This window comes from Rhineura floridana, chromosome 18, assembly GCF_030035675.1.
Source record: "Rhineura floridana isolate rRhiFlo1 chromosome 18, rRhiFlo1.hap2, whole genome shotgun sequence".
In the NCBI taxonomy this organism is placed as follows: Eukaryota; Metazoa; Chordata; class Lepidosauria; order Squamata; family Rhineuridae; genus Rhineura; species Rhineura floridana.
In genome coordinates this window covers 9,150,104-9,172,419 of record NC_084497.1, presented here as the reverse complement: position 1 = coordinate 9,172,419, position 22,316 = coordinate 9,150,104, and the positions used below count along the sequence as shown (strand labels likewise).

Sequence of the window (22,316 nt, the reverse complement as noted above, 5' to 3'; positions counted from 1 at the left end):
TCACCTCATATTTAACAGGTCTACAGAGGGGATGGGGGTCGCTCGCAGCTCTCGGAAGAGCAGTGACTTCCAGACTTTCATGAACCCAATGCCCTCAGCTTTCCGGCACCCAAATTTCAGAAGCCAGGTATGGTTATATTATGGCACTGCATAACTCCGCTTCAAAAGAATCTGTTTTCATTTTTAAAAACCAAAAACCAAGGTTCTAGCTCTCCTGATGACAGATGTTCCTTTCCTTGGTCTCCAAGTGGTGCTCATTATGCATGGCTGCCATGCCAAATTCATAAATAATAATGTATCTTTAGTTATTTTTGTAAATAAAAAAAAGCTGGGTTTTTTTTAATGACATGTTTCTAAATCACCTTGAGGGGTACGTAAAAGGCAGTTCATAAATAGAGATGAAAGTTAGGAAACTCAAAAGGGGAAGATTTGGAGAACTGCCACCCTACCCACCTTCTCCAAGGAGAAGGCACATTTTCTTGCACGCGGGATTGCCTGATGCTCTCTGGGTGCCCTGGGCTCTGACTGCCATCATCCCGCACACTGACCATGCTGGCTGAAGTGGCTGATGGGAGCCAGAGTCTAGTCACACCCAGAGAGCCTCGTTCCTCCATCTCTTGCACGCAGCAAGGAAATGCTACTTCTCAGTTCAGAGATGGGGAACTCAGGCCCCCCAGGTGTTGCAAGACTGCAACTCCCATCCTCCCTGATCATTGACCATGCTGGCTGCCTTGGGCTGCAGGGAGTCAAGAGCCCAATGGCATCTGGAAGGCGCCAGGTTGGGGAAAGCTCCTCTGCCTGACGGACTGGCCAGGATTAGCAATGCCCAAAGCAGTCTCAGGCAGGGCCAGCCCATCCTGACTAGCACCGTGCCAAAATCGATCCTTCCCTTTCTCAAAAAAATTTTCTTCTCCTGCAAAATAGGCTTCCATTTCTTCTTTCTGGCTTGTTCTCAGGGCACTGTATCACTGATGTATCACTGAACACTAAAGTCTGGATCATTCAAACCATGATATTCCCGATCTCTATGTATGGATGTGAAAGTTGGACAGTGAAAAAAGGGATAAGAGAAAAATCAACTCATTTGAAATGTGGTGTTGGAGGAGAGCTTTGCGGATACCATGGACTGCGAAAAAGACAAATAATTGGGTGTTAGAACAAATTGAACCAGAACTATCGCTAGAAGCTAAAATGATGAATCTGAGGCTATCGTACTTTGGACATATCATGAGAAGACATGATTTACTAGAAAAGACAATAATGCTGGGGAAAACAGAAGGAGGTAAAAAAAGAGGAAGACCAAACAAAGGATGGGTTGATTCCATAAAGGAAGCCACAGGCCTGAACTTGCAAGATCTGAACAGGGTGGTTCATGACAGATGCTCTTGGAGGTCGCTGACTCATAGGGTCACCATAAGTCGAAATCGACTTGAAGGCACATCACAACAACAACTCAGGGCACAGGAGGTTTGCTGTAGAAGTCTGAGCCCCGCCCCTTCATTTTGGATTCTTCCTCCTCTTCCTCCTCCTGAAATCTATTCCCAAACAGGTTTGGAGAGCTCAGAGTAAAACCCAGAGCGGATTCCACTGCCCTGCTGACATGGAGCCACCACCTGCCACTGATGGGGACAAAACTAGAATTTGTTGGCTCCGCCTCTTATTGCCTCTGGCTCCGCCTATTGCCTGGGCTCCCTGCCTTCTACCCCACCAGCTCCAGCCACCACTGCCTGATTATTGGTGCAAGAGGGCAGAGTTAAGGGTGCCACTGAAACTCAAAATCGATCCCCACTCTACACATATACACACAAACACACTTTTATTAACAGAGTCATCCATGTACACATAGTGCTATACAGAGTTAACTTAAGCATAATAATGAATGAATGAAGGACAGAGCCCTGCCCCAAAGATCCTACAGTCTCATCACAAGCCACATATTGATGAACGCATGTTCACTGCATTTCCAGTTTGCCAGATAACAATGGAAACTTACAGAAGGATTTGGGCATCTGGACAAAGCGACCGCTGAGGGAAAGGAAAGCTAGTGGAGTTTTCCCAATTTGGAGCTGGCTTCGGGGATTTTGGTAGCATTCCCAAAATCATGCAAAAAAGCAGAAGATCAGGCCCTCCCCTCCCACAAAGTGTTTGTCCTTGTTTGGTGGCCAAAAAAAAAAAAGTGGGTCCCTCACTGCCAAATCCACAATGGCCAACCCTGGTGTCATTGCTTTGCAAACTGCAAACTCCCACCCAGACAGCCAGCCCCCACCCCCATAAAAGCTTTGTCTGAATTATTAATATAATAGCAAATTGCATACAGCCAAGCCTTCAGCAGAATCAATCAAAAAAGGAGGAGGGGGGTTATAGTCACGGCTCATGAGAAGCTGAATGCAACCCGGACTTCCAGGCAGTCTGGAAGTTCGGAGAAAGTCAACTGAATCAGATGCAGTCCTTCTCTTCCATTGTTTTGGATTGTGCAACAGCCTTTCCTGGGAAAACGCATGTTGGACAAGGATGTCCCCAAAGGGCCTCCCCAAAGGATCAAGAAAAACCTTACCAGTCCCTCCAGGCTGGAAGACCAAGGAAGATGGAGGGATCTGTATTCGTTCAACTGAAGTGCGGCTCAGCACTCCGGCCTGGTTTACACCTGGAAAGGTCTCCAGTCCCCGGTCCCCTGCCCCTTTCCCTTCTTCTTGGCCCCTCCGCCGCCGGCTGCCTGATAGCAATAGACCCCAAAGAGCTTATATTTCTTATCAGGGAAGCCCAAGTTGCGCACACCTGGCTCGCTACCCCCACAACGAGCCCGCGGGTTGACAATGGGGTAGCGAATGCTGCCATCGCCCACCCAGCCAGCCTCACACTTGTCCAAGAGCTGGATCTTCCAGGCGGCGTAGAGCTGGCCAACCTTGGCCACCGCTGCCTTGTTCTTCTGGCATGCCTGGATGGCCTCAGGGAAGCTCAGCTTGCGGTAGGTCTTGAGGAAATAGACTTTCCCTGGAAGGGAGAAAGTGGGGATGAAGGGACAGTGTGATGCAGTGGTTAGAGTGTTGGACTAGGACCTGCAGAGACCAGAGTTCAAGTCCCCACTCAGCTGGGAAGCTCTCTGAGTGACTTTGCTGGTCATTGTCTCTCTCAGCTTGACCTTTCTTGTGAGGATAAAACGAGGAGGGCCCAGGGGGAGAGCCCTGCACACCCCCTTGTATGACTTGGAGGAAGTTGGGATCTAAATGTAAATTCAACTTATGCAGTGGAATGCGCAACGGCAGGCCACATGAGTGACGGCATGCCTTTTTTTGGATACGCATTAGCAGCCAGCTGTGTTCACCCACTCCCCCCCCTTGCCAAGGTGAAGAAAGGGGCGAAATGGAAGACCTGCCAGGACATAGATGGATGCAGCAGGGAAAGGCATTCTGTTTCTGAGCTGATCCAGAGCTGTTCATCCTGTCCCTGATTGCACAAATGAAGCCCCCATCTCCAAACCGCTCCCCCCCCCCAGCCAGACCCTCCTAGCAAAGAGTAATTCCCGCCTCAGGAGAAACACCGCAGGGCTCGTACATCATCCCCTCCATTGAAGAGCTCAATTGCCACTTTTCTTCGCTATCCCCAGGGACTCGGGGCACGAAAGGGCCTTGCTCTCCCTGGCAGCCAGGGAAGGCGCCAGAAATCTGTTAAATGTCGCTCTGAGATTTTCTAGGGTGGAATCTGGTAGGTATTAGGGGGGAAGCCATGACACCTTTGTGCATGGAGCGCGCCCCCCAGCTCATATCCCCAATAAATTTCAAACATCTGGATTGAAACGGGACCGCAGATTTTGACAGATCGTGCCTTTGCGTTTGTTTCCGGCTTTTCACAATCTCTACACGAGCAATTTATAAAATGAACCTCCAAGTGATCCCATATCTTGCAAGTGGGGCTGAGTGGGGCCCTCCAGGCCACTCTGCCTGGCCCTCAGGACTCTCTCCACTGGGCTTCCTTTGCCCCCTCCTTGAGTGCCCCTGCTTGGCTGGCAATGTGTCCTTGGACCCTGATCATGCCCTTCCCTTGCCCTGATGGCGAATGGCATGCGCACGTGTGGGGAAACCAGAGGTAACATTCACATCGGTTGCTCCGCCCACTTTTGCCTCTGACCACTAGCATGTGGCCCTCGAAAGGTTGGCCAGAAGGGAATATGGCCCTCAGGCAGAAAAACAATCCCTACCCCTGGATTATTGGAGTAGCAAGAGGCTCATCCTGTCTGACGGCAGCCTCTTGTAACCCTGTTTTTGGGGAAACCCTTATACATTAAGGGAGCCTGCCATGAACGGAAAGTTTGGGGGTTGGAATGGATGATCCCTGTGAGTCCCCTTCCAGCCTCTGATTTGGAACCCTGTGCCTTGGGGTGAGGGGCTGGCTCTGGTGGCCAGATGAGTTTCTTTTGTAAAGCTAATAGAGTGGCCAGGTTGTTAATGGGTCTATCAGGTGCCCAGCAACTGGTGAATGGGCCAGGAAGACCCTTTTGTCATTGACACTCTTCAGGAGAGCCTTCCTCCCCCCCCCCCATCCTAGGAGAGGTTTGTGTTGTTAGTGTGTGTTGGAGAACGGCTGGGAACTGGAGGCAGGGAGAGGGGCTGTCTCTCTGCACCGTGGCTTTAGGGTGTCTTTTGTAACACTGGTGGGAAAGCTGGATGGACCGCTGATACACGACTGTAGGGAGCCATGAAAGTCAACATGGCAGCTATTCGCCTGCAGAAGCAGCACCTTCCTGGTTAAAACCAGGAACCACCACATTCCTTGCTCAGAAAATCTGGATTTCGGCAGGAAAGGGAGTTGCAAAATGTTTCGCTTTAATCTGGCTTTGCCAGTTTTAGGAAGGAAAGCAAAAGTAGCGTATCGTCGTGGCTAGGAAATGTGTTCATGCGGCACAATCGTCTACATCATGGAGGTGCAGAATCTCAGGCCCGGGGCCCCAACGTGGCCTTCAAGGCCTCTCTGTCTAGCCCCGGGACCTTCCCCAGGCCACACACCTGTGTTCAGGCAGTGATCCAGCGCCCTTATCAGGGGCCTTGAACCTTTTCCCAACTTGCCTGCATGAACTTCTGACTTTTGACTGACTGAAGTCTACCCAGCTGGAGTAGCGGTTAGAATGTCGGACTGGGACCTAGGAGACCAGGGTTCAAATCCCCATCCGGCCGTGAAGCTCACTGGGTGACCTTGGGCCAGTCACTGCCTCTCAGCCTAACCTACCTCGCAGGGTTGTTGTGGGGATTAAATGAGGAGGGGGAGAACCACGTTTGTATGCCACCTTGAGCTCCTTGGAGGAAAGGCGGGTTGTGAATAATGAAAGAAATAAAAAATAAATACCCTCCTTTACATCTATTGCCACACCCGCATGTTTACCTCTAGCCCTGCCCACCAGTGACATGCAGCCCCCAGGCTGAAATAGCCCCCCTGCCAGCTCTCTACATGTTTCCCATTGAGTTCAATAGGTGCGACTCCCAAGTAAACATTCATAGGACCATAGCCTTAGTTGTCTAATTCTTTTGGTCTTTGAAGCATCAGCCTTTAAATCTTTAAAATCAAAAGGACTAGTAACTTTTTTTTTTAATGGAAAGCAGAAACCCTTGGGAAGATTAAAAGCAATGGGGTTGTTTTAAAACTAAGATGATTCAATAAGCTGAAATGCCTTTCAATCTGGGCGACAGTCCATAAATTGGGGATGGGAAACCTCAGGCCCAAGGAACGAACGCGGCCCTTCAGTCCTCCCCATCTGGCCCTCAGGACTCAGGCTTTGCAACTTCCCTGAAAGTTTGTGCCTGGCTAGGATATGGCCTTGAATTTCGCTAATGCTTCCAGCTTCTCTGGATGGAAGATAAAGAGGTGCGTGCGAGTGGGTGTAACAAAATAACATTTCCATTCATTTGTCTGCTCACTTTTATCTCTGGTCCTGCCTACCATAGGCATGTGAGAGGCAGTGGTGGTGTAGTGGTTAGAGTGTCGGACTGAGACGGGGGAGACCAGGGTTCAAATCCCAGCTCGGATAGAAAGCTCACCTTGGGGGCCAGTCACTGTCTCTCAGCCTAACCTACCTCACAGGGTTCTTGTGAGGATAAAATCAGGAGGGGGGGACCATGTTTGCATCCCACCTTGAGCTTCGCGGGATGTAAATGTAATAAATTAATAAATGGGAATACAGCCCTTTGACTGAAAACGATTTGCAACCTCAGCCTTGAATAAATACAGCACACACACAAGCAGCCCTTTACCGTTCAGGTTGGAAGTGAAACAGAAGGCATCGTAGCGCTCGACGTCTTTGTGGCGGTAGCCGTAATTCCTCACCCCGACGGGGGTTTCTTTCCGCCCACACTCGTCCCGGGGCTTGGCGATGGGGTACTGCACCGATCCGTCCTGCAGCCACCCGGCGTTGCACCAGTCCATCCCGTCCAGCCAAGCCTCGTGCAGCTGATCGTAGGACGCCAGGATCCCGTCCTGCTCCGAGCAGACTGTCTGGGCCTCGTGGAAGTTAAGGGTGTACCTGCCCAGCCGGGGGTGGTAAGGGAAGATCACCCCTAAAGAGACAGAGGAGGAGGAGGAAGAGGAGCCTTGTAGGAGCAGAGCAAGAGTCCGTCACGGTCACGAGTGGGGGGACATCTGTGTCCCCCCCAGAGATTGCTGGACTCCCATGCTGGCCAGGGCTGACAGGAACTGGAGTTCAACAATCTCTGGAGGGTGACAGATTTCCCCATCCCTGCCCATCAGAAGAGAGAATCCCTCTTCTAAATAGAGGCATTCCTCCATCGCTCACACACACATGCCGTCAGGAAGGCCTCTTCTTAGAACAGGGCTGGGGATCACCTGTGGCTCGTCAGGTGTTGCCAAACTGTGACTGTGGCACGGTCGGGGATGATGATGGCAGTTGGGAATCCAGCAACATCTGGAGGGCGACAGACATTCCTGCCTGGACAGAGCAGAAACTCCTGCAGAGAAGCAACAGGAAGCCCTATCACTGCATCAGCTGAAAGGTCCAGTTGTATGTGGCAGAAATTGTCTGCCAGTGGGTAGAGGCAAGCACCTGAACAGTGACTCGTACAGGGTTGTGACAGGCAACCTCCTGCATGGGCTGGCCTCCCAGGAGCCTTCCCCGGTTTAATCAATATATGTTTCCTCAGCGCACGAGCTCTCAAAAGCCAGCCACTTCGAGGACCATCTGGCTTTATTGGAGCTAATGCTACCCCTCTATTCAATTGTAACTCAATCTCGCCTGCTTCCAATTTAACATACGCCTCCGGCTGAATCCAGCGTCAGTGTAATTCCATGACGGCAGTGCAGGCCCCAGGTGGGGGGTGGGGGCTTCTGCGCTGATTCTGTGCTTGACCTCAGAGGGGGAAGAGATGGCTCCTCAAGATCCCTCCCCCTATTTACATAGCCCCACCCTGATTCTTCATCACAATGAAGCAAGGGTGGGGAATGTGGCCCTCCAGCCCTCTCTGTTTGGCCCCTGGGACTCTTCCCAGACCATGCCCCCATTAGCCCCGCTTTGCACCCTCCACAAATGTTTTCGCCTGGCAGGGGATGAGTCCTTGAACTCTGATCACGCCTTTTCCTTGAGGGGGACAGAGAGAGGGGTGTGGGTGAGTGAGTTGTACATGTGCTCCGCCCACTTTTCCTACTGGCCCCACCCACCTCTGGTATGTGGCCCCTGGAAGGTTGCCCGGGAATGCGGCCCTTGGGCTGAAAAAGTTTTCCTGTCCCTGCCGGCCAGCATGATAAAAAAAGGTGTCCCCGCACTTATAGTGCGAGTCATTTCTGACTCTTAGGGTGACTTCTTGCGACGTTTACTAGGCAGACTCTGCATGGTTGCTGTTTGGATGGCATTTGTCACACACACACGAGATCCCATCCCAAGCCAGCCACAGCTCATGCCCTCATTGAGAACAAGCAGCTCTTGTTTTCCAACTTCTTACCTCCCCTCCCTGCACTCTTTAGAGACTCTGGGGTGCTTGATCGTCGCTGTTATTGACTTTTATTGTTGCTGCAGGTTTCTAAACTAATAAAAACCAGGAAGACTGATAGCAGCAGGTGGATTCGTAAAACATCCCAACAAGAGAGAGAATTGGTTTTAAAAGGGGGAAAAAACAGTGCCATGGGTTGGGATAAATTATAGTCTCAAGGGGGCCTTTCCGGCTGTTTTTAACTCCTCTCTCACACACACGCCAAAATTGCTCCTTTGATTTATTTCGCTATTAAGACCTCTAATCGGATGAAAAAGTCTCCCTTTGGAGGGACTTCCAGTGCTGCCTCTGCATGAGTTACCGTTCTTGCTTGAAGGAGGTATACCAGAGTGACAAGATGTTCAGAGATATCCCACCCTCACCAGCAGCCTGCCTTTGACAGTGATCAGCTGGGGGCCGCCAGGAAATTGATAAGCAGGGTATGAAGGCAATAGCTGCTTCCCCACCCCACCCCTGCACGCACACACAGCAAGTGGTACTCAGAGGTGGACTGCCTTGGAACAAGGAGGATCTGTTCTTACCTCCCATGAGAACTCAAGAAGAGCCCCGCCAGATCAGGCTGGGGCCCATAATTTCAGAGGACAATTTGCATCTTAGAAGAAGGGGATTTCCTCACCACTCTCACGCAAGAGAGTACGCCTGGAATTTGAAAAGAGGCATTCCCCCTTTCGCACAGGAGGAAATCTCCCCATATTAGTAGAGACATTCCCATTCCACCCTCACACAGATGCCAGAAACCCAAAGTCCTGCAAAATGCTTCTTTAAAAAAATGAAATGCAAACTTAACCCCTTTCATTTATCATTCAAAGCTCACTGGGTGCATCTACTACATTTCTTTGAATTGTGTAATACCTCTAACCCTATCAAATTTGCTTCTGCTGTTCCTCAGGACAGTGCCACGCAACTCATTACCCCAAGATAGTTCCTCCGGGGCCGCCTGTTGGAGCGGAGCACGGAAATAACTATATTAATACTGATAGAATCATAGAATAGTAGAGTTGGAAGGGGCCATCAAGTCCAACCCCCGGGAATCAGTGAGGGAGGAATAAGTTGCCTTTCTATCTGTCTCTGCTCCCCTTCAGCTTCAGGTTACTTGTTACTTGAGCTGGTGCTTTACTGCCAACACTGACCCCTGCGTGGGGTGACCTGGCCGGTGGCTGTGACTCCGATCCACTTCCACTGACCTTCCAAGTCCAGGTTCACCATCCCTGCGTCATCCTCCAATTCATTGGTCACCTCGCACTCGTAGCGCCCGTAGTCCTGAAGGGTAACGTTCCGGATGATGAGCGAGGCGTCTCCGGCACCGTCCTCCTGCAGCGATGTCCGGCCCCGATAGTTCCCGAAGGCCCTGCGCTCCTTGCCCATAGCTACGAAGACATCCTCGAAGGACATGGGCTCCACCACCTTGGTCCACTTCAAGCGGATCTCATCGGGGTCGTGGGCAGAGACATCATAGTGGAAGCGGCAAGGCAAGATGATGGTGCCACCGCGGTGGGTGACTACCTTCCCAGGTGCCGTCTGGACCACAATGGCACCGCTCTCGTCTTCTGCAAATGAAGGGAGAAAGGGAAGTGTTAACCTAGAACCGGCTGTGCATTGTCATCGCTTCATGACCAAGAGTGGGGAGTGAGTGGTGTGTGTGTGTGTGTGTGTATGAATATGGTTCTGAGGCTTTGCAGGCGCCAGGGGAAGACTTCAAGGGCACCACTGTGCCACGGTTACTGCTTTGTCAATCCCTGCATTGGAGTTAACTGAATGGCACCAAAGTGCTTTGGAGTGCATTGCGCGGCTGCTCCTTGAATCCTGCAAGCTGTGCTGCCACCAGTGCATCCCTGAGGCCCACATTACGACAGCGAGCCTCCCCTCTGCCCCAAATCATGCACCCGCCAATGCACAGCACACTTCCACGCACGCACCTGAGACGTGCACCACTTTCTTCCGTCCTTTCTGGGCAAGGGCAAGCTGGCAGCAAAGGATCAAGGTGGCGACGTGAAGGAAGCTCCGGGTCCGAACCTTCGCAGGCAGCATCTGGACAGAAAGAGAGGACGAGTTGCTTAATAACCCCAGGGCTGTAGCAACCAGGAAGCGGCTAGGAAGGAATCTGAGCTGTGTGTTGGCTGGGGAAGACTCATAGCCACTGGCATGCAGAAGGTCCCAGCTTCAATGCCCAAGGGCATCTCAGGTACTGCTGAGGATGTCCCCTGTCCCATACCCTGGAGAGCTGCTGCCAGCCAGTGTAGACAGTATTGAGCTAGATGGACCGAGGGTCTGACTTGGAACATGGCAGCTCTCTCGGTTCCACCAGACAGTGTGACACTCCCCCTCCTGCCATTCCATAAATGGAAGCCAACTAGACCGGCAGATAGTTGACTCTCACTGGCAATTGTTGGGTTGTGTCCTACACAGAGCTGACCCACTGAAATTAAAGGCCATTATTTTCAGTGGGTGTCCCCTGGGTAAAACTTCAATTCAGCCCATTTTTGTGTTGCAGGCAAGCACCAGATTTGTAACTTTTTACTGTGCAATCTTCAACCCCCTATCAGTGCAGGAACAGCATCGCTGATAGGTTGGGCCATCCAGCCTCTTGCTTAAAAACCTCCAGAGAAGGAGGTCTGCCACCTTTCCAGGCAGCTTGGTCCGTTCTCGGACAGCTGAGGCCCCATCAGCACTATACGTTTAAAACAGCATCATACCACTTTAGACTGTCACGGCTTCCCCTGAAGAATCCTAGGTCTTGTGGTTTGCAAAGGTTGCTGAGAGTTGTTAGGAGACACACCCATACCCATTTTGCTCACAGTTACAATGCCCAGAGTTCCCTGGGAAGAGTAATCAATTGTTAAAACACTCAGGAAATTGCAGCTCTGTCAGGGAATAGAGGGTCTTCTAAGCACTTTTAGCACCCTTAGTAAACTACAGGTCCCAGGATTCTTTGAGGGAAGCCAGGAGTGTTTAAAGTGGTATCATAGTGCTTTAAATGTAAGGCGCAGAGGGCGCCTCAGAGCCAGGGCCGGCGCCAGGCATGTCTGGGCCCTTGGGTGCCAGCCTGCCCTGGACCCGTGGTGCCCCCCTACAGGCTGTGAGGGTCCACGGTGCCTGCCCGCTCCACCTACCTCTTCTCTCTTTCTGTGAATGCCCTGAGCACTGCCCTACGCTGTGTGTGTAAACATGCCGGCCATCAACCAAGAAGGTGGTAGGGGCATCAGCCTCTTCTTATTTATTATTATTTATTATATTTATTTATACCCCACCCTTTTCCCAAGTGGAACTCAGGGCGGCTTACAACAAACATAAATACATATGATTAAAATATTCAAAATTCTACATTAAAATAAGATTAAACCATTAGCACGATTAAAACATTTAACATCCACTTAAAATAAAAACACATTAACAATAGTGCAATTAAGCAATAAACAATGCAGCAACCTCTCAACGAACTGTCCTAACCACCTTTAATAATAATAATAATAATTCAATTTGTATGCACAACATACGAGGACTTCTTGCTGCCCACAGTAAGATCCTGCTGCATTTAAGTACAAAGTGGAGGGGACTATAGCTTCCAGAAGTTGGCTGCCCAATAAACTTATATGGCAACTATCATTTTAAAATGTTGAATAGCTTAGAAACCGACTCCCTGGAGTTTGACAAGAAATAACCCATGGTTAAATTTTTACACATTAGGTTCCTGCAAGGAAGGGATGAGTGAGCGCAATCAGCTAAATCTGGGGCTGCATACAGGAGCTAAGAGTGGAAAGCCTCTGCCACCATCTTGGTTGATGGCAGCTGTGCGCACAGTGCGCAGGGCATTCACAGAAAGGGAGGAGAGGTAGGTGGAGCTGATGGGTGCTGCGGGTCCTCATGGTCTTTAGAGGGGGCTGGAAGATCCCCCTCTGCGATCTGCAGAGGATCGCAGAAAGGGGGCACTACCCCCACATTCTAAGGAAGGGCCCTTTAGGGGCCCCTCTGGGGCACAGGGGCCCTCAGCCAGAGCCCGACCTGGCCATCTTTTGGCACCGGCCCTGCTCAGAGTAAATAAACATGGATAACAGAATTGCATTGATTTCAATGGGTTCTATGCAGCTACCCCTCTGGACGCGCATGCATGTGTACCAAACTCTTGGGTTCTATGGGGCTACTTTATAAAGGAATAATGGAAACACAATTACAAAAAATCTGGAAATTTACATCAGGAAGCAAAAATAGCAACAACAATGCAACATATCCCGACTGAATATATCTTCAGGATATAATAATTCTCAGAGTCCCATGCACCCAGCAAGGCACCAGCGCAGAAACTGCTTTGCAGAAAAGTCCAAGATAGGAAGATCAGGGGTTCCCATAGACAAAAACCTTAAACCCCTAAATAAAATAGGAAACAGTTACAAATACAGAAAGCTACCACTCTGCCATTCCCTCCAACACATATAAATTAAAATCCCATTACCTAATTCGAGGTGACAAGAGGATAATTCTTACTCCGTGGCATTAACAGCTCCTTTCCAGCTTTCTCTCTCGGTCTGAACTAAAACGCAATAATTACAGCCCCTTCCTTAAGGGCCTCCCACCCACTGGGCCCAACCAATCAGCCACAGGAGTTACACATGCATGTGTGAGAGAGGGCGGAACCCTGCAGAGCTGCTGCCAGTCACTGTAGACAGTATTGAGGCAGATGGACCGATGACCTGGTTCAGCGTCAGGCAACTTCCTGGCTTCCTATTTAAAAGCAGCTCTTGATTCAGGACCATGAGGACTAGCATCTCACTTCAGCATTACTAAGCAGAACTAAACCTCAGCCGCAGAGAAACTGCTTTGCCAGCAGAAGGTCCCAGGTTCAATTAGTAGCATCTCCAGGTAGGGCTGGGAATGCCCCCTTTGTGAAACCCTGGAGAGCTGCTGCCAGTCAGTGCTGGTAGTACTGAGCTAGATGGACCATTGGCCAGCTCACAGGTGACAGGAAGGATCTGTCAATGCTTTCTTAGAGGGATGACAGAAGTACAGTCTGACTGGTGTGAAGGAGTTCAAATCAGCCAAGTTCTCCCTCTTGCAGAGGAGAATAGATTTGCAAAGGTCTCCTTACCTCCCCCTCCCCCCATCTGGTCCTCTAACCCTGCCCGCTTGAAATATTCCAGTGACACAGTGAGAAATTTTGTTTTTAAACAACAGCAATTTCCCCCATCCTTGAATGGGAGAGGTTAGGAAGAAATATCCCCTTAGAGGCAGGAGGATTTGGAACTCACTGCTCAGTTTTTTAGTCCCCTTAAAATTTGGTGAGAACAGTCTTTTTTCTTTTTAAATAAAGGCTATTTTCACAACGAAGACCCCATGAAGCAGCCCCTTTCAGGATCCTGAGATACGGGATCTATCCGGCGCTTCCCAGAGTAGAGCCATTGAAGTTTAAAGTTAGCCACGTTCACTCATTTCAATGGGTCTACCCTAAATAGGACGAGCACAAGGAAGCACCTTCCAAAAATGTGGTTTAGATTTCATCCTACAGAGCCCAGCTATCCCTGGGAGCGGGGGGGGGGAGTGGGAGTGGTACCCAACTCAGCCAGTAATAGAATGTCCTTTCTTTCAGCATCCTGCTTAATTCCCTTAAAATGTATCAGCCCCCTTAAAATTTGGCGAGAGCAGTCTTAAACTGTTTTGGAAACTAAGTCCCCCTACATTAGGCAATCTGGAGTGTTTCAGGTCCACTGAAACGCCTTGCAAAGATCTGGTTTAGCCATCACCCCACAGAGCCCAGCATCCCTGACAAAAAAAAAAGTGGTACCCAACTCAGCCAATAAAAGGATGCTCGCTTGTTTCCGCCCCCCCTGCATCCTGAACATTGCAGCAACTCCAGATGAACCAATGCTGCATTTTATCAAGGTGACAGGCTGTGCGTGTTAAAATCTGGATTTTTTTTTTAAAAAAAGGCAACTTACCATTTGTCCTTGAGGGCAAAAGAGAAATCTCAGAAGCTCCACCGAAGTTGAGATGGATGCAGAAAGATGATGCAGGACAATTTTTTTTGGGGGGGGGGAGAGAAAGAGAAAAAATCTGCCTGTGTCTTGAGCTTTGCATCCCTCTCAACCTTCCTTATTGGGTCCCCCCCCCCCAGTTCATCAGCATTAATGCTGACAAATTGCAGACTCCTCAGTTTGGTATCTTAGTCAGCAAACTCCTAGAAGGGGGGGAGCAGGAGAGAGAGAGAGAGAGAGGCAGTCAAAGGGTAGCAACACCTGCATTAGGGCAGGCTGCAATGGGTGCAGAAGGAGAGAGTGCTCGAGATAAAAGGGGGTGGGGGAAAAAGAATTTTAAAGGGGAACCTGCAAATCTATTGGCTGGATGGATTTCCCAACAGCAGCAGCTAGTCAGTCCCCTGGAGGACTCAAGCCGAGCACATGCTGAGAGAGGCCCGAGAAGACCAACTCAATTCTTTTGGATGCTCTGTGCTGGGGAGCTTTTTTTCAGCCCGAGGGCCACATTCCCTTCTGTGCAACCTTCCAGGGGCCACTTGCCAGGGATGGGCCAGAGGCAAAACTGTGCAGAGTAACGTCAATTTGACCTTTTGGCCATTAGGCAGGTCTCCATACAAACTCTCTCTCACACACACCCCTTCCAGGCAAGCGAGACTCTGGGAGCGAAATGGAGCCAGCTAGGGGCGTGGCTGGGGAGAGGGTCTAGTGAGAGTGTAGAGGGCCAGACGGTGAAACCTGGAGGGCCACATTTCCTCCCCAGGCCTGCAGTCCCTGAGCAGTGCTTTGGCATGCAGAAAATCACTACATGGTTTTGGCCGAGTGCCGCAAGGCAGCCGGCAAAAGCAGCTATTAAGTTTCCAGCTTTAGGGTGAGAGGTGGACCCCCCCAAAGGAAATCTAAGGGACAACACCCTCTTTTGAGCTGGAAGTTTATCAAGTGGAGTTGCCAGGTGGTGATTCTGGGGTTGGGCTTACGCATACGCACATAGATGAGGCCAGATTAAGGTGGTCAGGGGCCCTTGTGCAGTTCCCAAAATGGGGCCCTCCTTCCCTCCGAAGAGAACACGTGAAACAAGGGACCACAAAGTTAGTCTTGTGAATCTCCACTCAGCCATGAAGCTCACTGGGTGACCTTTGGGGGCCACTCACTGTATCTCTAGCCTACCTCACAGGGTTGTTGTGAGGATAAAATACGGAGCAGGAGAACCACGTATACCACCTTCAGCTCCTTGGAGGAGAAGTGGGATATAAATGTAATAAATCTTAAAGACTAACCAATTTATTATGACATGCTTTCTTGGACTTAAAAATAATAATACTCTGAGCATGTGCAGTTTCACAACTCTCATCAATACACAAGAAATGTTTTTGCCAACCTTGATAAACAAAAAATACTCTGAGCATGTGCAGTTTCGCATTTTAAACTCACTTAACTCATCAGTGTCGTTACTTGCTTCCTGCCCTCATACCCAATCGATCTCACAGGGCTGTTGTGAAGACATGGAAGGTGGTATAAAACGGCTGCAGAGGGGGACTTGGTGCTTGCATGGTAGGCATCAAATGTTGTCCTTTTAATCAGAGCGATGCATCTTTCTAGTAGAAAGGGCCACGGATACCTGACCAGAAATTATGCATTGTAGCCACCTGAGCCATACTTAGACTAGACCCATTGAAATCAATGGACTTAAGTTGTTATGTCCATTGATTTCTGTGCCTTTGTGGTCAGTGAACTCAGCCCTGGTTTGGGGAAGCTGGAAAGCTTATGTCGAGGGAGGGGGTGCCCCCCCACATCCCACAAGAAGCAAACAGCTATAGTCATCTATAAATGGTTTTATTTTGTAAACTATGACTTATCCAAGTAGCCCCTTATTCCCATTTCTGTTTCGTTTAACAGCACCTTTTGTTTACAAATTAGCACCCCCTTCCCCTCTGACCATGAAGTACAAATAAAATGGTCCCCCGGCACCCAAGAACCCCAGTTCACCCGCATTACACATTTTCTCCAACATCTCCCCACCCTCTGCTGAAAAACTGTAGCTTTCAAAGGGCCCCTCCAGACTGCAACATGTCACGGTAACAGTGCATTAGCGGTGGATTTATATTGGACTGTTCACAGATCAGTCAGCTTTATTAGTTGTTCTGTGACGCTTCCCCGGTGTTACCAGTTCCAAGTGTGAGCTGGTAAAAGAAACCAGAACATTTGTGGTATAAAAAGTTACAGGATTTCAGCAGGGAGTTCTAGGACATGCGCTGATTGGAAATAAAGCAGCCACCTGAAATTCTTCCAGGAGCAAATGGTTTTGAAAACATGATGGCGTATAACTGCCCCGATACCATCTTGAGGATTTGAAGGGTACAGGAGACACTGGGAGAGAGAAAGGGATGCACGGCAAAGCTCACGGTATATTAACAGAGGAATCCAATTGGGACAAAAGAGACTTCTGTTGTCTATATACCAACGCGCGGAGCTTGGGAAACAAGCAAGGGGAGCTTGAAGTCTTAGTGCATCAAGGCAAATATGACTTCATAGGGATAACAGAGACTTGGTGGGATGAATCCCATGATTGGAATATAGCCATTCAAGGATATAAACTCTACAGAAAGAATAGAAGCAACAGAAAAGGAGGGGGAGTAGCGTTATACGTCAAAGACAAATACACCTCTATGGAAATCCAAGAGAGCGAACAAAGGGGTCAGGTAGAGACCATTTGGGTAAAAATAAATGGAGAAACAAATAAAACCGACATGGTAGTAGGTGTCTACTACAGACCCCCTGGCCAGGAAGAGGTGGTAGACGAGGCCCTTCTCAAACAAATCTCCGAAATCTCAAGGAGGCAAGAAGTAGTAGTGATGGGGGACTTCAACTACCCGGATATCTGCTGGGAGACAAACTCTGCGAAGCACAAAGCCTCCAACAAATTCCTGATGGGCCTTGCCGATAATTTCCTCTTTCAAAAAGTAGAAGAAGGAACAAGGGGATCGGCAATCCCGGACCTGATCTTAACTAACACGGACGAATTGGTCACGGGAATTAAAGCGGTCGGTACCTTGGGGGAAAGTGACCACGTAATGCTGGAATTCGGGATTCTGGGGAAAGCCAAAGAAGAATATAGTCAAACATGGACCTTGGATTTCAGGAAAGCCGATTTTAGCAAGCTCAGGGAAATGATGGGTAGGATCCCGTGGCTAGATAGACTAAAGAAAAAAGGAGCCCAAGAAGCGTGGGAGTTCATGAAGAACGTATTACAAAAAGCGCAATCACTAACAATTCCAAAGAGGAAGAAAAATGGAAGACATCGGAAAAAGCCAATGTGGCTACACGGAAGACTGGTGGAAGAGGTAAAAGTAAAAAAGAGCATGTATAAAGAATGGAAGGAAGGACGCATCACCAAGGAAGAGTACTGACGAGCGGCTCGGGCTTGCAGGAATAGCGCAAGGAAAGCTAAAACCCAGAATGAGCTGAGGCTGGCGAGGGAAGCGAGGAACAGCAAAAAGGGGTTTTTCAGATATGTTCGAAGCAAGAGAAGGACCAAGCAAACGGTGGGACTGCTGCTCAATGAGGATGGCAAAATGTTGACAGATAACGAGGAAAAAGCAGAACTGCTCAACACCTATTTTGCCTCCGTTTTCTCCCAAAAAGGGAACAGTGTGCAACCTTGCATAGGTAGCAATCTCAGTAAGGGGTCGGGATTGCTGTTCAAGATTGATAAGGAGATAGTCAGGAAATATCTAGTTAACCTAAATGAGTTCAAATCTCCAGGGCCTGATGAACTGCATCCCAGAGTATTGAAGGAACTTGCAGATGTACTCTCGGAACCTCTCGCCATCATCTTGAGAAATCCTGGAGAACGGGAGAGGTGCCGGAGGATTGGAGACGAGCAAACGTCGTCCCGCTCTTTAAAAAGGGTAAAAAAGAAGATCCGGGGAATTACAGGCCGGTCAGTCTGACTTCAATACCGAGAAAGATATTAGAACGGATAATAAAAGAGTCCATTGGCAACTATCTAGATGACAATGCTATGATTAGAAGGAGCCAGCATGGGTTTGTCAAGAAAAAATCCTGTCAAACTAATCTCATCTCTTTTTTTGATCAGGTCACTAGCTTAGTAGATGGTGGAAATGCTGTGGATGTCATCTATCTAGATTTCAGCGAGGCGTTTGACAAAGTCCCCCACGACCTTTTGATTAGCAAACTAGTCAAATGCGGACTAGATGGAAATACTGTGAGGTGGATTCACAACTGGTTGGAAAACCGTACTCAAAGAGTGGTCGTCGGTGGCTCTGCTTCGGACTGGAAGGAGGTTTCGAGTGGAGTGCCACAGGGTTCTGTCCTGGGGCCGATACTCTTCAACATTTTTATCAATGACTTAGATGACAGGGTGGAGGGAAGCCTTATGAAGTTTGCAGATGATACGAAACTGGGAGGGATAGCTAACACAATGGAAGACAGGAATAAAATCCAAAGGGACCTGGATAGACTAGGAAATTGGGCTGAAATTAATAAAATGACATTCAATAAAGACAAATGCAGGATTCTGCATTTAGGCCACAAAAACAAAATGCATGGGTACAGGATGGGAAATACCCGGCTTAGCAGTAGTGCGTGTGAGAAGGACCTTGGAATTGTAGTGGATCGCAAGCTGAACATGACCCAGCAGTGTGATGCTGCGGCAAAAAAGGCAAACGCGGTTTTGGGCTGCATAAACAGATCTATAGTTTCCAGGTTGAGGGAAGTAATAGTCCCACTATATTCTGCATTAGTCAGGCCTCATCTGGAATACTGCGTTCAGTTCTGGGCGCCTCATTTTAAGAAAGATATAGACAAGTTAGAGCGGGTTCAGAAGAGGGCGACGAGGATGATAGCCGGTATGGAGAACAAGTCTTATGAGGAAAGGTTGAAGAAACTTGGCATGTTCAGTCTGGTGAAGAGAAGGCTGAGGGGTGACATGATTGCACTCTTTAAGTACCTGAAGGGCTGTCACATAGAGGAGGGTACAGATTTGTTCTCTGCTGCCCCAGAGGGTAGGACTAGGTCTAATGGTTTTAAGTTGCAGGAGCATAGATTCAGATTGGACATTAGAAGGAACTTCTTGACAGTAAGGGCAGTTCGGCAATGGAACCGACTGCCTAGGGAGGTGGTGGGATCCCCTTCGCTGGATGTCTTCAAGCAGAGGCTGGACAGCTATCTGCAGGAGATGCTTTAGCTGTGGATTTCCTGCTGTGAGCAGGGGGTTGGACTCGATGGCCTACAAGGCCCCTTCCAACTCTATGATTCTATGATTCTTGAGCACAAATCCTCATGGAATGCATAATATAAAGGACAATAGGAGGGCCCCCTTAAGGTGTCCAGATATCTTTCTCGGGCATTGCTAGCCACTCTGTAAAACCAGCTCACACTTGGAACTGGTTTCAAACCAGTGTGCCGTGTAGATAAGGCAGACTCTGTTGGTGGATTAAAAAAGATAAATTGTGGAGTGGTCCCGAACCCCCAGAGATGCTTTAAAAGCCGGTTGGACTGTGTGTGCGCGCATGTGTGGGGCTCAGGTCTGCATAATACAATCCAGTTTGTGACCAGACGGTGGAGCGAGTCTCCTGCCTCATTGTTTTTTCTTGTCTTCATCTCGTGCGGCCACCAGAGAGAAGAAGGCAGGATTGCGGAGGCAGCGGTAAGCTAGCAACTGTGGCCCAACTGCATAGGCAACGTTCAGGAGGACAACAGGCCACCAGGCTCCTTCAGGGGTGCGGTACGGAAACGGGGTGTGCGAGTGAAGGGAAGAGCCGATGTGGGAGAACTGAGCCTGGAATAAGAAACAGAGAGAGAGGTTTTATTTTTGTAGCAACAGATCAAGAGAGCAAAAAACGTAAACGCACTGCTTTTAAGTCGGTCCCGACTTATGGCGACCCTATGACTAGGGTTTTCATGAGGCTGAGAGGCAGTGACTGGCCCAAGGTCACCCAATGTGCTTCATGGCGGTGTGGGGATTTGAACCCTGGTCTCCCAGGTCGTAGTCCAACTCCTTAACCACTACACTACACTGGCTCTACTATCCCTGAAAATGTGCCAGTTTGGCTGCAGAGTAAGGATGAGGGAGGTATTCCGTTCAGTTCAAATTTCGCGAAACAAGACGCAGAAGCAAAACGCAGCTATCCCGCTGAGAATTCCCCCTCCTCCAAGGTTTGCAATGCAGATCAAATAGCGTGACCCCAAAATGCGTATATCAGCACAACATACCAAAAGCATGCTTTAAGGTAAGAGGGAGACAGCTCACAAAAATGTGTATATTCAGGCAAAATTGTACACAAAAAGTGTGTATCTTTGGAGAAACGTGCCCTCAAATTTTATTTATTTATTTATTTAAAATATTTCTATCCCGCCCTTCTCCCCTATAAGAGGGCACTCAGGGCGGCTTACAAAAATAAAATCAAACCTGTACATAATAAAATTGTAAACAGTAACATCACAAAATCATTAAAATAAATTGAAACACAAAAAATACAATTAAAATACGTAAAACACAAGATACACACACACACACATATACATATATATTTATAGGGATTGGTACTAAAATTCATCAAAGGTTGATGAATTTTTATGAGGAGCTTCTGTTATGTCGTCGTCGTTTTTAATAATAATAATGGCAAACTTATGTGGAAATGGGGTGACCTGACCTGAAAAAATGATAAATTGTCAGAAACCATAAGTGACAGCTTTGTTCATCCTTAGGTACAGTGCAGGGGGGGAGGGCTCAGTGTAAGGGGCTAAATGTGGCCCTCCAGGCCTCTCTGTTTGGCCCTCAGAACTCCCCCAAGCCACGCCCCCTCTCCCTAGAAGCTAGCCCTCTGTACAAAGGTCGTATGTGCTGCTCCGCCCCCTTTTGCCTCTGGCGCCACCCATCCCTTGCATGCGGCCCTCGGAAGGTGGCCCAGAAGAGAATGTGGCCCCCGGACTGAAAAAAAGTGTCCCCCCCCCCTTTGATAGGGGCCATCGATTTGGTGATGTTACCTGGGCGATGGCGCCGGCAAAAACTACGGCCCAGTCAGGCATCCAGGAGCATCCAGGAAAAAGCAATCCATACAGGCAGAGGCAAAAATACGGCAGGACATAAAAGAGGTAGACAAGCATCTAGGGAAGAGCACACAAGGGGCAGTTAGCAGAGTTTAACTGAATCAGAACGCCACTACAGAAATGCTAATTGCTGTAATGTTAAAAAAAAAGGTAAAGGTGTCCCTGCACTTGTAGTGCGAGTCGTTTCCGACTCTTAGGGTGATGTCTTGCGACGTTTACTAGGCAGACTGTATATATGGGGTGGGAATGCCAGTTCCTTCCCGGGCCTTTCTTTACCCCCCAGCATATGCCGGGTACTCATTTCACCGACCACGGATGGATGGAAGGCTGAGTGGACCTCGACCCCTTTTACCGGAGATTCGACTTCCTCCTTCCATTGGAATCGAACTCCGGCCGTGAGCAGAGCTTTCGGCTGCGTCACCGCCGCTTACCACTCTGCGCCACGGAGGGACTTGTTGTAATGTTAGACTCTGTTAATTGAAACAACCCAGAATAAAGCATTAAATAATGTCACTTTTTATTCATCACAAAAACAAATACGATGAGGATGAGATTTATTACCGGCCCTTCACCAGAAAATCCCAGGGCAGGTTACAGCAATACCTTTTAATACCTTTTGAAATAAATGAAAGGAAGGCGGTAATAGTAAACCATCTAGAGCAGCCTTTCCCAACCAGTGTGCCTCTAGATGTTGTTGGACCACAACTCCCATCAGCCTCAGCCAGCATTGCCAATGGTCAGGAAAGATGGGAATTGTGGTCCAACAACATCTGGAGGCACACTGGTTGGGAAAGGCTGATCTAGAGTGAACAGAGCCTCAGGGTATTTGGACTCTGGTTTTGAGTGTCCCAGCGTATACAACAATGCCTCTTCTTCAGCACTAATTCAGGAAGCTCCATATCACATTAATAACAATATGTGTAACAGGCAGAATGTCAACTGGGGAAGCTTTCCCCATAATTGTATTCCCATGCTAGAAAAGGCTTAATGTAATCTGTTTAATTTCTGCCCGCCATGCAGCTGTTAAAAGCACAAAGGCCCTGCTCTTCCCTAATGCCAAACCTAAACCATGCGAAGAAATCAAGTTAAGAGTAAAAACGACAAAAATTGGGCAACCCAACACACTTTAAAACATTTAAAATATATTTAAAATGAACATAAACAACAGGATAAAAACACACTCAAAGCCTGAGCATGTGCAATTTCATATTTAAAAAACTTACTTTACCAATCTCTGTTCATAGTCACTAGAAGCTAAAATGATGAAACGGAGGTTATCCTACTTTGGACACATCATGAG

At 48.7% G+C, this 22,316-nt stretch overlaps 2 protein-coding genes across 3 annotated transcripts in view; both read right to left on the bottom strand.

Annotated features, from left to right (window-relative positions):
• Positions 1–1,799: 1,799 nt before the first annotated feature.
• HAPLN4 (hyaluronan and proteoglycan link protein 4) lies at positions 1,800–12,535 on the bottom strand. The gene is made up of 5 exons (XM_061600869.1): positions 12,433–12,535; positions 9,902–10,013; positions 9,170–9,532; positions 6,240–6,542; positions 1,800–2,991 (listed from the first exon to the last, which is right to left on the bottom strand). Exons 2-5 carry the CDS (start codon positions 10,011–10,013, stop codon positions 2,639–2,641), a joined length of 1,131 nt encoding a protein of 376 aa, XP_061456853.1. The 5' UTR covers positions 12,433–12,535; the 3' UTR covers positions 1,800–2,638.
• Positions 12,536–15,408: 2,873 nt separating this feature from the next.
• Positions 15,409–22,316, bottom strand: part of TM6SF2 (transmembrane 6 superfamily member 2) — a 33,376-nt gene continuing 26,468 nt past the window's right edge. The window contains exons 8-9 of one of the 2 annotated variants that reach the window (XM_061601476.1): positions 20,954–21,073; positions 15,409–19,745 (exon numbers count right to left, since the gene is read on the bottom strand). In XM_061601476.1, coding sequence (XP_061457460.1) covers positions 19,545–19,745; positions 20,954–21,073 — 321 coding nt within the window. In that variant the 3' untranslated portion in view covers positions 15,409–19,544. The remainder of the gene's footprint in view (positions 19,746–20,953; positions 21,074–22,316) is intronic. The other variant, XM_061601475.1, reaches the window with a different exon arrangement.